Genomic DNA, 15,762 nt, shown 5'->3' on the forward strand with positions numbered 1-15,762 from the left:
GTACTATTAGTACAGTACTATTAATACAGTACTCGTAGATTACTGGGTATTTATAAGATCAACATGTCGTGCCTTATCACCCTTACAAGTGTGTATTATGTAGAAGTACTAATGCATTCTGGGAACCTTCACCCTTCGATAAAAGCAGTGGCAAACCAAACCACGGTAAGCCAAAATACCTCTATTCACGTTGAAAATAAAAGTACACTTTAAAAGCCCGTACATACAAAACCATCTAACCATGAAGGACTGGAAAATTAAACCTGTAAAGTATTTTTTTAATACCTCTGAATACAAATGGATGTTACTTGAACCGTACTTAAGTCAAACGGCGGATAACCTTACATTGGTCACGTCTCCGTGTTTATATTCACTATCATCATTTCCCTCATTATCTGTAAATAACCATCATCATTATCATCAAGATAATCATCATCTGCATAATTTACATCATCATCATCATCGCCTACATCTTCCGAACTATCAAGGGGGAGTGGTCCTATCACGGTATGAAGAGGGTTTTGGGCATTAGACGTCGAGGAGTATATTCCAAATTTTCCTCACCATCACCCTCCCTCACCTACCCTTCCCCCTCCCCTTCCCCTCCCCTTCCCCTCCCCACAAGACCCAGTCTGTACATACGCGCCGGACAAGCAGGCATTCAAAACTAACTGCTGTAAAATGTTTTAGGAACTTTTTGTTTTACATTTATAGCATATTTCTACACTATACACAAATCCTTCAAAGCATATTTTATCATTAACTAAATGCAGTCATAATGATGATAAATCCAACTATATTGGAAAGATCATTAACAATAAATTTATTTAAATCTCTCTACCTTTTTTTCTTTCTTTTTGCCAGGTGCTGAGTTTTAAACAATCATTCGTGCGCCCAGAAACATCGGAACTTTCAGAGGAACTTTGTAAGACCCTCAAGATACAACCAGATGTGATTACGGGTGCGGCATCGCTCGATGTAGTCTTGCAACAAGTAAGAGTCAATATCTCTCTGAATTTGCTTTCTTTGATTATATCTATATGTCTGTCTGTCCGTATGTCTGTCTGTCTGTCTTCGTGTGTGTGTGCGTGTGTGAATGTGTGTTCCTTTATTCATTTAATATACAGCCAAAATAAAGTACCACACATAGAAAAATTTGACACAATGCGACGACATGAGCACCACTTGTTTTCATTCAGCTTCGGTTACATTCTGCATTTCTAGTTTTGAAGCCTGATTTGAGTAGCACATGCACCCGCGTGTACAAGGCTTATAAAAAAAAAAAACAATATGACGTTATATAAGATGAGGCTTTGTTTTAGCATTTAAATATGTTTTATGTGTCTTTTCTTTATATTTGGCGCCAAATATCCATCTCTTGCTAAACATTTCGAGAATCATTTGACCTCAAAACATGTTACCTCGTCAATACGTTACATTTTGGGTATTTTTAATTCTTTTCTTTCTCTGAAAATAATTCATAAGACCACAGACGCTACAAAAGTACATTTGGATTAAAAATAATTAACATACTTTTAAAATTTGTTTCCAATATGTTCCCCTGAACATCAATACTGATTATATATAGATAACAATACAGTAGCTTCATCCTTGCCATTTTCTCCCGGCTGTACAATAAACACATTTATTCATATATACACACTATTGATTTGGCCAGTATACACATAAGTATTTACACTCTCCGTATTTCCATACCTCCCCGTTCTCCTCATGCTGCAGCCGGGATTTATAAGCTACTATTCTATCCTTTATCTTCCTAAAAATAAATAAGATGTTTGTTAATTTCCTCACAAGCTGTTACCACTCATCAAATAACTTCGATTGATGACTAATACACGTGATTTGTCTCCTCTTTCGTTTCCCTTACTTCTTTAAATCTTTCTCTCCGTTGACCTATTACAAACCTCTAATAATAGGCCTATGTACCACTTGTTGCCAATATTCTTCAATATCTCTCTCTTTTTCACACATACACACACACCCAGACATATAGTAACAACAATCCACGCCTGTTGCATGCTACAAGTGCTATTATATTCCCCCTAATCAAAACAATTAATAAAATACCGTTATATTTACAAAAGAATAGAAAGAGCCGTTTAAATATATGGTCCCTCAATCTATAAAGAGATAATAATATTAAAGACCGAAGGAGTTTGCATGACAAAAAATCTCTTCCGATATTATATTCCCTTTGTCTTAATATAAAAACCCTTGCCTTGAAAGCGGGCGGGAATTACCACACATGGCACGCGACTGCCGACTGTTGCAGATTACACACGGTTCGTTTATATTTATTTTGCAGATAACATGTAATGACCGTTAAGTACTACAGCCTATAACTAATAACCAACTGTATAGCAGATTAAACACTTGTTTCGCCCCGTGCCAGATAAATTTGTTTTTAATGATATCATCGTAACAGCAACCTAAAAAAAAAAAAATCTTTTGTAACAGAAATATCACCCTATAGTAAATATATTTGGGTAACAGCTGGAGTTCTCTATTGGCTGGCCGTAATATTCTTGCGGAGGATCAGATCTTTGCGAGGTAAAATTAAAGTTTTAATTTCAGTGCATAGCGGGCTATAGTTGAAGGAAGCGTAAACAGTGTTACATATATAATTAAAATGTCTTTAAGGATTTGTTGAACAGAATAAAGAAAATAGGGTTTCCCTCTTAGTATGTTACTATATTTTGTAGCGAGCCGATGACAATTTCAGCGTAGATTATTTTCTAATTATCGCGGTGATTTTTTTTATTGTTGTTGGAATATTTGGAAATGTGTGGATATAAGGGATGGATGAAGAAATTGAACATCAAGCAAATCACTATCATAAGTATACGGAAATTTGGTTTAAAAGTTCTCTTTCAGGAATAATTTCAGGCTGTAAAATTGAGCCTATATGTCAAGAAAAGTGAACGTATAACTCGAAATGCACTGTAATCTACAACTTTCAAAGTCTTTTCAGTAAATCGAACGGGACTCTCCCCCTCCCCCTTTTCTCTTCAGTTCCCTCCCTTATCCTCTTCCTTTTCGATCCAGTCCCCACCCATCCCCCACTTCGACTTGAAGATCAAACTTTCTGGTTGCGACACTTTATGGAATTAAATCATTACTATAGTATTAATAAGAAGAAATATGTGATTTTTTTTGTCTTTGAGATCGAAAAAGTTGATTTATTTTAAATTGGTCTTTACAAAACGTTCCGCTGTTGGTTAAAAAAAATATCAACAATTTTTCGTCATATTTTTTAGTTATGTTAAATGTTGCCTGAAATTGACAGGCATTACAGGAGACCAAACCCCAAAAACTTGCTTCGAAAAAATACTTGTGTAAACATATTAATTATTACGTTTATTGAAAGTAATAATTTCTCTCTCTGTTTTTGAAGACTTAGGAACTGTTTTCCTCAAGTGACCTGTCTGTTTAAAATGTCGTGAATTCTTTTTTTGTAGTTGACCCAGACGAGCAATACTTATACCAACACATTGCGTATAAAAGTACATGCTATTTACAAATGTTTTGAATACTCAAACACACACACATAGCTAAACAAAAATTCTTGACAACACAGAAAATGTTTCTTTGTTGAGGTTTGCTTTGGCCGAGCGTTGGTTTAATGATATCATTTCCTTATTTTGAAGCCATATCAAATATTATGGCAGGGAATATCAAATTCGCCTCGCAAAGGTCGAGATATGTTAATATGATCCTTACTTAGGGGCATCCTTTCGAACAAAAATAAAAACTTTGCTGGTTTTATTTGGATGTATGTATATTGTTCTCTGAAATACAACCATTGTAATATATACCGCCACTCCATAAAGCCAATATTGATCACTGGGAACGACCTTATCATATGAGGACAGGGAGCGGGGCTGGGTTAGGGAGGGTTGGGGGGGGGTCGGAGGTTGTGCCAGCTAGAGGGAAGGAAGTTGCACTGTACTGTAAGTCTGTTTCATCCAGCCTCATGTGTAGTTCTTCGCTGAAGTTCCTTTCACCCCGCCGACAGATACTTTGTATCTTGTTGACCTTCTGGGTATATTATAAGGGCTGCTGGCGGGAGGGGGGGGGGGTGGAGATTGAAGTGATGGTGGTGCGGCAGAATCACAATTATCGAGACATATGGTGAAGACCTTGCTGTTGGACGCGCTGTATGGAAAAAGACATTAGTGATATTTTAGGTTATACCTACGTGGAAAAATGGTAAAGGCTATTGTGACCCCCCCCCCCCTTTTCGCCCCGTTTGGCTTCGCCTCTTCCACCCTCAGCCCCACTACACGGAGTTCATCCTTAGTTAAACATGACTTGGTGTTGGGGTGGGGGCGGGGTGTTAAGTTATTGGTTTTCGAATCAAATTTCACACTGTCACTATTTTTCACCCCTTTAATGATTTCTCTTTTTCTGTTTCTTGTACAGTTTGACCAGTATTTGAGACAAGAATTAAATGCTAACGAGGATGCCTCGTTTTGTATCTGTACTGACGGACAGTTACACATCCGCCAGTGCTTACACCCCCAGGCGACCTCCAAGGGAGTTGAACTACCCGACTACTTTTACCAGTTCTTCGATATTCGTAAAGAGTTCCGTCGCAAGTACCCAGAGGCCCCTATCATCATTGACGTCAAAGATATGGCACAGTGTATCCTTTCGCAAAATTTGAACACATCTGACCTTAACTCGTCGTTATTGGGTAGTCTGACCTCATGACGTCAAAAAAATCCTACAGTTATGACGTCATGTCTAGGTTTTTTGTTTTTGTAGAATAGGTAATATTTTTCATGTCTATACTAAAATGACAAATGGATACAATTTACAATTGTTAAATCCTTTGAAAAATAATAATACTATAAAATAGTTAACAAGTATCTCCAATAGCTTATGGATCTGAATAGCTCGTTGACTACGCTTGCAGTTGCTCGGTCACTGAGGCTAACGCTTATTTGTCTTTATAATTGTATAGTTTATAACTTTGTGTTCTGTGTATATATGATCGCATATACTACCAAACCTAGGTTAACTTGACGTAACTGTTTATAGATCGCTCATCAACTTTTAACCTAGATTGTGTGTAGGCTCTATTCCCATCCAAGGGACTTCTTATACCTCGCTTGACGTAACACGGCCTTGGTCACACGGTGATAATATCGGACTAGGGTTAAGTGTAAATCAAATTGTTTGGTTGTCATGCACAGGCTTCATCTTGGGTAACTTTTCATTAAAAATATACAAAAAAACTTTTTAATATTTTCAGAATGTTCAATAATGGAGGGACTCAATTGCGTATCACCCAGTTGGAACAGGTTTTCCTATACTGTAGTGTTATGTCCCGCTTCAGATCACTCGTATCGTCAGTACCAGCAGTAAGAATATCATGTTTCTATCAGATCAAGATAAGGAACTGTTTGTGCTGTCAATTCGAAGTATGATATTGGAGTACAGTTTAGAGAGGTATTAGCATTAGGAAATAATTTGTCCCAACTGGGTCTGCGTATAATCATCAATACTCATCCGAGTCTCAAGTTCCCTAAAAACGCAATTACCCCCTCTAATCGCTCTCTTGCCAACAACCCATATACTTGTAGATTAAATCGCAAGCATCATACGTGGCATGGACATAGAAATGATGGACCTATACCCCAGAAGCCACCAACTCCAGGGTGTGTGTGGTGGAGGGCGGGGGGTGGAATGGCTCCAGTGATTTTCAGAGTTATAATTTCACTCGAGTATGGTGCAATCTTTAATCATTTGGTATTTTGCAATAAACGTTTTACGACTAGCAAATGTGTTACATCATATAACTTTACAATAGGTTTCTGAAAAGAAACACCATTTCATATTGACTTATTTTCTGGATGAAGCTTCAAAATAGTGAACAATTGAATCACGACGGACCTTTTCTTCTCAGAGGGAAGGAGGTCTGCTTGGAAGGACGTATCGGGAGTGGGGAGGGTCATGAATGGGGGGGGGGGTGGTGTACTGCTCTACCCTATCATATAATTTACACAAAAAAAAGTGGTAGGAAGGTTATATTGTGTACGGTAAACAACACATACTGCCCATTTAGGCGTGTTCAAGCACATGAAACCTGCAGTCTAGCACATAATGTATTGTAATAACACGAGTGACCCCGGCGGACACTGCAGGCTCAAAGAGAGAGACATATTGGGAAGAACAAGGACATCTCGGGTCAATGATCACATTTATACGTCTAATAAAGACTTAACTAATTTCTATTAAACCCTGTCGTGAACCCATAATCACGGGATCCAGCCATCCCTGTTATTTTGCAGTATAGTATTGGTAATATTATTCAAAACCCTGTTATATACCTTTAGTGAGGCCGGCTTGTATTGTTATCAGTCTTACTGTGTAAGTTCAACACGAAAAGGGAAAATGAACAATTAACCCTGCATGTCTATAGCCGGGCTTTGCCACCTAGAATGGAAATTCATTCAGACTTTGCTATAAGAGGTGCGGGGTTCAGTGATTCGCTGAAGGTTACGCACCAAGCACTCCTCTGCTATTCTGAGCTTCAATAGCCATTATGATAATATAACAAAGCATACATAGCTTACTGTACGCCCAGCGGGCACAACTTTGCAGACACCTGTGACTAGTACGCAGGCTGAAAAGTGCTTTAACAGGTTAACTGATGTAGGCTGCATACCAAATTTAAAAAAATTGGAGCCGCCGCGCCCGCGATCGGTCACTCGCATCAACAATAGTTGATTGCTTAAGAATGTAGGAACCAATGACCTACATACTTAAAAAGAAAAGTCACCCACGTTTACGCCTGGCCACAAAAAAACAAAAAAAAAACTAACAACTTGACCCACCACTCCCAGTCCCCCCTTACATAAGTCCAGTGCATGAGCTAGCACGACCTATATTTTGTGAGTTTTTTTGCCAAGTTCACGATTTTAATTGGTTATTTTACTAAGGAACTGGACACCCTTCTTGACCTTGCCTTAACTCTTTACTTAAGTTTACTTCAGTTTATGTTAGCACCGTACCAGTCATATCTGGGGTATTTCATACGCGAGAAGTTGTCTTAGCAATAATTGGTTTCTAAGAATAATAATGTCATAATTATCAGTCACCGGGTACAAAAGCACGACTCATTATTTGAAACATTGTTCAGACCGCTTTCAATTAACTTGAGTAGATTCTCGCGGTCACGTGACGGGGATAAAACCAACGTAAACCAACACGTTCTTTTGCATTAATGTTTAATATCAAATGTCTTTTTGGTATGAGTAAAAGGTATAGTTACAGTCCATGCATAAGCTTATATAAGGGAACTATTTTGTAAAAATAAAAAGTATACTCTATCTTGAAAGGTAAATATGAATTATTGTTAGATGTGTTTTGAAACGTGAATAATTCGCTACTTCAGTCAGATCTCCGAATGATACCAGAGGTCTCTCTGATATGGTGTCGTTCAGTTGTATACGTGTCTGTATGATATTTGCTTATTAAACCGATAAGATATAACGCCAATTGAAATAAAAATTATTTACCTATTGGAATCGAAAGCAGTCTTAACGTTAAAGGTTGGGTTCACTCATGTAAAGATGTGACAATGCACAATATATAATAGCTTCTGATAAACAAGGGTGGAGGGGGGGGGGGGGGGTAAAGTAGATTATGAAAGGTTCCTTATAACAATAAGAATTCACGGTACCTGGTTCATAGAATATTTAAACTTGATTGCTTGTCAGGTTGGTCGCTTGAAAAGAAACAGAAATCATTGTTATACAAAAAACGCGTGGGTTCAAAGTGATTAAAGTGAAGCAAGCAAGTAGTAAAATAAAATAAAATAAAGAGTTATTTATGTGTTTTCTTGCATGCATTTTCTATACAAAAGACAAGTTAACAGATTTTGCATTAAAAGATTCTGCAAATACTGCAGATTCTGCAAAGATTTACAAAGTTATCAGAATTTTATATCTTCTATTGTTGATAGTATTTACCTTTATTTAGCTTTTGACTTCGACTCGCTTGTTTACAGTATTCAACAAGTATTCAATATAGTGCATTCAATAACTTCTAAACCGATTGGATTTTCACGCTTGCAAGCCATGACGTCACTTCGCGGTTATTTTCTGATATGTCTGTATGTGTGTGTGTGTGCGAGCGAGATTGGGCGGGGTTAGTTGTGGTGGGGACTTGAAAGCAATGAGTGACAACGCTGTATATGTTTGTTTCGATCATGCGCAGTAGGCGTTAAGACGTTATGGCTACGTTAATTTGCCATGATATAAATGTTAGGCTAGAAGGTGACTTATTCTTAATTATCAGCAACCTGTTTACCCATAATTACCTACATTTCAGTTTTGTCATATGAATTGAACATTTTAATCATCGTCATAGTGTAATCATATTATGAAGAAACATTTTGACAAACGAAAACACAAATATCACGTCAAGAAAAGTAGTCTGAGGAATGGTTGGAAAGAATAATTTGGCTATAGAAATTTCTATTACACTGCCTATACAATGGCCTTGCATGGCTATATGGTTGTTCGTGTGAATGCGTGTGTATACTTACTTACAGGTACCATAGGCCTATATAATATATGCGTTTATCATTAGTTATACCCTCCTACACGTTTACACAGACGTAGTCAATTGTATAGGCTAGATAAAGCCATTGTTAATGCGTAGATAGGATGCAAATCAAGTTTCAATTACATCCTCCGTTCTTGATAGTCATGGTATTAATCGCTCACAGGTCTAAAGTTGACTGAAGTCGTAACCTTGACCAAGCAGTCAATTATGGTTTTACGCATTAAAACAATTGTGCTGGCGAGAATGAAACTCAACGTATTAAAATTACTGTGTTATCAAAAAACCACATGACTACTAAATCAATTATTTATACCGATTTGCGACAACTCGTTATTTCAATGTCTTTTTTTATGGGCAGACTTTTTTCACAATTAAAAAAAGAGCGGGTGGGGGCGGGGGGGGGGGGGTTGGTGTGTGAATATACCTTTATAAATCTACATATATTTTATATTGGGTAATAATGAATAATTATACGAGATGCATTTAAAAAATTTACATACAAACACAAAACATAAAAACACTCAAATTTATTGGAAAGTTTGCAAGTTTTTATTTTTTAACGATTTGTCTAAATTAAGAACTGTTTATATGTATATTCACCTTAACCAAACCTCTGTATATGTAGTTCTGAATATTGATGTCGGTTCTTACGATTTCACTGAAACCGGAGTTGATGAAAGCCGCACAATGGCCAGTATCGTACAGAAACTCCTATCCGATGGTAAGTTGTTTTAATACTTGCAGGTTTAATCATATGAGATACAACAGAGATAGCTACAGGGAAGAGGATGCAAATTTCACCAGCACCTCCCCATCCTTCCGAGTCCCCCCCCCTTGCCCTCCCCACTCCCCCAACATAATAAGATATCAGTTATAAGCACTTTAATTGGCTCTTGACATTCTGTACAGTGAGGTTTATTTGCCTACAGCAAATTACCCCCGTAAAATGGGGTATTCACACCATTCAAGTAACCAAAACTTAGACCTGTATAGGCTATATGATAATAGATAGGTTAGCCTACCAGTGGTTTGCTGCAGAGAAAAAGGTGTTCGTGTAACATATTCATATAGATATACAAGCAAAATACATAAGAAATCAACAAGTTTCTCCAACAGTATTGTATTTTTTTCCCCAGTGTTTATTAGAATTAAGCTGGAGTTAATTCGATTTGAGATTGGCCGTTTTCAAGCCAGGAACTTGTAAAGAGTCAGTTGATATATATTTATATACCAGTCACTACTTCTGCATGTGTTATCGATCACTTTACGCAATAGACCGCAGTAAACCGATAAATAAATTTCTATACTATACTACGCAGCATTAATACCCTATTCTGAAGCCTACATATATAACATGTTCAGCAAATGATACAGGTCGGGGGTTGTTGGGTTTGTTCCCAAGACAAAACGATTCACCATTGGATTTGAAGTTGTCGTGTAACTCAATTTATAACTACCGTATACATGTTTGATAGCAAGCCGCTCTCCGAACCAGAAATTGTCGTCTGCTAAACTGTGACATCTAGTTTTGTGACTCTAAAATCGATCAGCACCAACCATAGTTAGTTTCACAGTTGTTAAAGGTAAGTACTTCCATCTGTTTTCCTGCTTATTCCTTCTGTAGGAAGTTGACGTTATTATTCTTTTCTCCTTAGGACACCGGTTCATGGAGCCAGATCGAATCCGCGGAAAGTACGAGCCAGGCACTTTGTACGTAGTACATGTTGTTTTGTTATTGCTGTATAACCAGTTATCATATTATTGTGATGTTGCATATTCCAAATGGATATAGTTTCTAATTGAAATTTACGGATATAGCTTTGTAAATCAAAATATGTTTTGTTGTGATGTGAACAATCTTAAGGTGTGGGGGGGGGGGGAGTGAGTAGAGGAGTGACGGGACATGGGGGTGGGCTGGGTGGGTGGGTGGGTGGAGTTAAATCAATTAATAAAAATATTGTAAAACTGTAAATGAACGCAAAATGTTTAAATAGTTCGTTAGAAGTTCATGAATAGTTCATTTGAAGAGGCGAAAGATTGTATCTTTTTAACGTCATCAAATGAGCTTATAAGATAACATTTTCAGCCATTTTGTTTTATACTCTGAATATAGTTGTTGCTTATAGAGGGATATCAAAGGTCATAGTTAGGTCAGAGGGACATCTCAAACGGGCCTTGGTGCTTCAATGACCCTTTTAGGCAAAATCTTTTAACTTTGTATTTGGTATATTAATTCAAATAAAACCTTGATTTGTATGTTAAACAAAAAAAAAAAAAACATAGAAAATAACAATTATACTCTCATACTCTCATTATGCCACCGAATAAAGTTGTGTTATAAACATTTCCGTGTATTCCACGTTTTATTCAAAGTTATGACACATATTCTCAAATGTGTTTGTTGAACAAAAAAACAAAACAAAAACCTTTGTACAAAACATTTAGTACTCTCTTTAGTCATTATGATAATTACCTTGCATCAATATAGTAATTTCCGATAATGTTTTTGTAAGAGAGGAAACCATACCTTCTCTCATGTTGGTCAAGTATGACCTATGCATTTATTTTGTTTTGATAAGCTGCCAAACCTCGACTATTTCCTGGTTCACTTTAATATACGTTCAGTATATTTTAGACTGCGTTTATTACTGAACCGTGCCGTGCGTGCAAGCTTCTATGTATGTAAATATATATAACAAAAAATGTTCACCTTTGGTGAAGAACGTATCAATATTGTTAACTTTTCAAAGTGAGGTCAGGATTGTTCTACACCCTTTTCCGGGAATTTATTGATATTTTTTCTTTCTTTTTCATTCCTTTTCTTTTGCAGTGAGAAAACTGATTCTGTTTCCGATGACACAGTTGTGAAAGCTCGCGGTCTGCCCTGGCAAGCGTCAGACAGAGATGTGTTCAGATTCTTCAAAGGGCTAAACATCGCCAAGTAAGTATCGCCGTTTAAGTAACACACACTTACTTCCAAAGACTGAGAATTTATTCTTTGCGAGTGTCCGGAATGATCACTCGTTTGATGCGGAAATTCTCCTATTTCCTTAGAGTGATATCTTACAAGTTTAACTACAAAATGAATCGAAAATATCCTCTATTCTTTGGGGCTAAGTCTGAATGAAGACATACTTCGTCGAGGGCTTAATTCACTCCTCAAACTATTGATCATCCGTGACACTTTCACAAAGTGAATTCTCTCTGTCAGGAAGTAAGGGTGCAATGTTTACGAGGATATATTCACGTTTTTTTTAATACATGACCATAAGGATCAAAGTTTGCCTGCTCGATCGGTTATTTGGTCATCAACCATGGCGGCTTAAATGAACACTGATGGGATGAAAACAAAACAAATAAACAAATAAATAAACAAACACAGCAAGCATGATGTGAAGTCAAACCGTTATACTGACAAAGAAGAAAGGGTGTTAAATTACAATATTGCATTTTGACATGCATTCAGTAAACCTTGACGGAACGTTTTTGTTGTTGAAAAACTGGCAAAAAGAAGAAAGAAAAGCAAACAACAGTATGTAAGTGTTTCACATTTTGGAAAAGTGTGTATAGGTGCGGGACTATATTGACTTCACCCATTCATGTGTACATGATACACTTCAACAAGGTATGACTGAGGGAATATTAAATGCATCTTTTGCTCAAATTTTGAGCTACAAAACTAAAAGTTCAGATGTCACTGATGAACCTTGGGCAGTGAGTTAATCACTCACTGTTTCCGCACTTAGAGTACAACAAGCCATAGCCATGGTTTCCTGAATCTGTCCTGACTATCGACGAATTGTTAAGTCAATCTAGTCTTCGGTGTTATCGTTGCCAACCATAGATTTCAATTAGTATAAGTGCAACTACAGGAAAGGGAAAAAAGGGTTGCGTGGCATTTCGCCCATCTTTCCCCCACCTTTTTGGTTACACAAGCCTACCGCTAAGGTCAGTGCCAATTCCTTGAGCCTTCCGTAATATTTGGCTTCTTCTTGTTCTATCGGGGAAATCGGCGTTTGCTATATCAAGTTTTTTTCTTATAACCTTTTGTAAGGGTTATATGTGTAAGTACATATATACTGCCACGATAAATGCTTTTCATATACTACAATGTGTAACTTGGCTGCGATAAACTTCCCATACTAAGCCCGTATATATCCTCATAGACCAAAAAAACAAAACAGGTTTTTAAGTTTACTATCAAGTCAACCGGATACCTGGTGAAGTAAAAGTGATTAGCACTCAATATGATATATGAAAGGGATACCATGTGGCCAAAAAAAAAAAAAAAAACCACCCAAAGAGAGAAAGAACGTTGCAAGCGGAAAGAGCCTGGTTCGCCCTGACTAGAACAGCTCGTTCGCATTCGGGAGTCATTCAGGAAACAATGTGCACTTGTGCTGCTTCGTTTTACTTTTGTTTTAGGAAAAGAGGAAACGTAGAAAAGATAGCTATAGTTACCACGCGCACATACACACACTTACACATATGAGTGTTGTATAGTGAAAGGGGCAGCCGTATAGGTATCGTGGAGTTTGAACTAGTTTCGTATTTGAGCGAGGGACGATGTCACCGTTGATATATATATAATAGGACATTAGTTAGGATATTTTCATTTCTGTATTGCCTTAATTACAACATGCCACTTGAAAACCTGGCAAACAGACTACTGCGATATGCTGCTGTGCTCTGAAGCCGTTATACATCACATAAAAGCTTTCGTTTTCTCGTCAATTTCTGGTAAGATAATCAGCTCGACCTTACAGCGTACAGTAGGCCTATAGGTATAATTACAGTATATCACTACTATTACATCCGTCAGGAATCCGAAACGCAAGGTAAGTCATTTTGTGGGTTAAGTAATGTTAAGGATTGAAAACTTAACTGAGTTGTCTATACACGGATCTATACCTCAATAGGTATAGGCTTGTTGTAGGCTACCAATGTTACTTTCAAGGCTGTTTTTTACTGGTTTAGATATTAATATCCGTGTGTCTGGGAAGCGAAAAACAAAACCATGCGAGACTGATATAAAAAAAAATTCTCGAGAATTATGATACATCATTGGATTGATGTGCGGAAAATAGTTTTTTTTTTCTCCTTGGGGTGCTGACGGTAAAGTGATCCCGGCAGAGTGCACACTCGACATCTCAGCCGTACTTTATACTTTGCATGCGGGTATATAAATATTTGTAAATATAAACAGGGCAGTATCATTGTGTGAATGCCAAAAACGCATCCAACCGTAATGATCTGGGATAGATTTTATGGGCGTGGTTATAGCTCTTGAGCAACTTTCGTAATATTGGGAGGGTGCAATACACACGATTATTGTTGGTCTGCTGTGTTATTTTATAAATAGGTTTATGGATTTTGTTACTTTTATTATAAGTATGAGAAATCGATATTAGTGTCTTTAGTGCAGTATCAATACTATAGATTTGCATAGTTTTGATTAATTCACTATGTTTTATGAATAAACATCCATATGAATAGAAATTATCGATAACCACGTCCTAGTTAATTTTTTTTCCTTCATATAGAAGGCCTATGGATAGTAAATGTAAATATATAATACAATTGTGTGGAAATATGAAATATTTCATAAATTTTATATTTTAATTTTCAAAAACAAAATGAGTCTGATTATAACTGATACCATTTAATATTTGATGATAATTGGATTGGAAAAGATAACATGCCCCCAATATTCTTTCCGGCAAATTATTTGTTACTGCGCGATAGCCCCTGCCCCCCCCCCCGGCCCATTCTTCCCCTGTCATAACCATTAACCTTTTTATTAAAGAATGGTTATGCTTTGTAGTTTCTTCCAAAAGAACAGATAAGGTGAAAGTACTTTGTAAATAATTATTTACATTTGCTTCTTTTCCATCAATGAATCTGTTTTTTTTCTGTTTGTACTCAAAAGGAGTCGCAATTGCAATTTAAAACATAGTATAATTAAGCTAACAATGACTTTAAGCAATAACTGCAAACGATAAAGTACAAGTTAAACTCTGTCGAATCGTGAGAAAGAAGTTATGTAATGACAAATCGAAACTTATAGAAACTGAAAGGATAAACAAGTTCCAATAACTGTCATTCTGTTATGTTAATTATCTAGTTTTATCAACGACAAAGCATTATATGTCAATTAGAAAGAATAAGAGCAACATATGTGAAGGGGTTATAATATAGAGACCCAAACTTGCTAGATATGCTAGAGTATCATGACATTGCCACAACAGTGTGGCAATTTGCCACACACATCTTAATTGCATTTCTTTGAATGTTGCGCAACCTTCATTAGGTAAGGGTATATATATATATATATATATATATATATATATATATATACATATATATATATATATATATATATATATATATATATATATATATACAAACTATGCCTATAGAATAACATTTTGCACGTCTAAGTTAAATAAGTTGCAGTTGTTTAACTGTTCGTCGCATGTTACCATCAGGGAATTTTTTCAAAGGTTATCTTTTCCATTTACTCTTCTTTCCTATACTTCTTTAGCCATTTCTTTTTCTATTTTTCCTTTCCTAATATAGAAACTAGAATATGGGTTTATTATCATGATTGAAAGAAGTTGCTTGCTTTTCCAACACGTTATTTACTTACACTAATCATAGATTCTGTGTAACACAGACTTGATTTAACTATACTAAATAGCTAGAAGTGATGAAAGAATCTTAAAAGCATAACTCCAATGGCTGAAGCGCCAGCTTCTTTATTTCCCAGATTACCATCCACACACACACACAAAACTGAAATAATTTTAATACATTTAACTCAGAAAAATATTTATAATATTTATATATTGAATTAGCCTATGCAACTAATTTGGACTAGCCAAATGCCGCCTTTTAAGGAAGTTGTGGGTATCTTCAAAATTACATTTAAAAACAAAAAATCTATGATAGTAAATTAAGGGGAAACTTTCATCCTTTTCTTACGCTTTTTAATTCCATTGTTTTTGAGTGTGTATAATGAGCAGAATGAGCTGGATTCATTGGTATGAATCTCATCATGGTCTCATGTAGTAGATATCCCATCTCACTAAATTTAGTCGGCTTCTCTTTTCAGTATTTTGGAGGTAATTGGGTCTTTTTTGATTGCAAATGAATTGCTGTACT

At 36.4% G+C, this 15,762-nt stretch overlaps 1 protein-coding gene across 3 annotated transcripts in view; it reads left to right on the top strand.

The window, feature by feature from the left end:
- The window catches only part of LOC139964716 (epithelial splicing regulatory protein 1-like), a 39,308-nt gene that overhangs the window by 9,599 nt on the left and 13,947 nt on the right, over nucleotides 1-15,762 (top strand). For all 3 annotated transcript variants that reach the window (XM_071966578.1, XM_071966584.1, XM_071966592.1), the window contains 5 exons: nucleotides 865-993; nucleotides 4,444-4,666; nucleotides 9,224-9,319; nucleotides 10,254-10,308; nucleotides 11,429-11,539. In XM_071966578.1, the coding sequence (XP_071822679.1) occupies nucleotides 865-993; nucleotides 4,444-4,666; nucleotides 9,224-9,319; nucleotides 10,254-10,308; nucleotides 11,429-11,539 (614 nt within the window). The remainder of the gene's footprint in view (nucleotides 1-864; nucleotides 994-4,443; nucleotides 4,667-9,223; nucleotides 9,320-10,253; nucleotides 10,309-11,428; nucleotides 11,540-15,762) is intronic.

The sequence above is a fragment of the Apostichopus japonicus genome, chromosome 3 (assembly GCF_037975245.1).
Source record: "Apostichopus japonicus isolate 1M-3 chromosome 3, ASM3797524v1, whole genome shotgun sequence".
NCBI lineage: Eukaryota > Metazoa > Echinodermata > Holothuroidea > Aspidochirotida > Stichopodidae > Apostichopus > Apostichopus japonicus.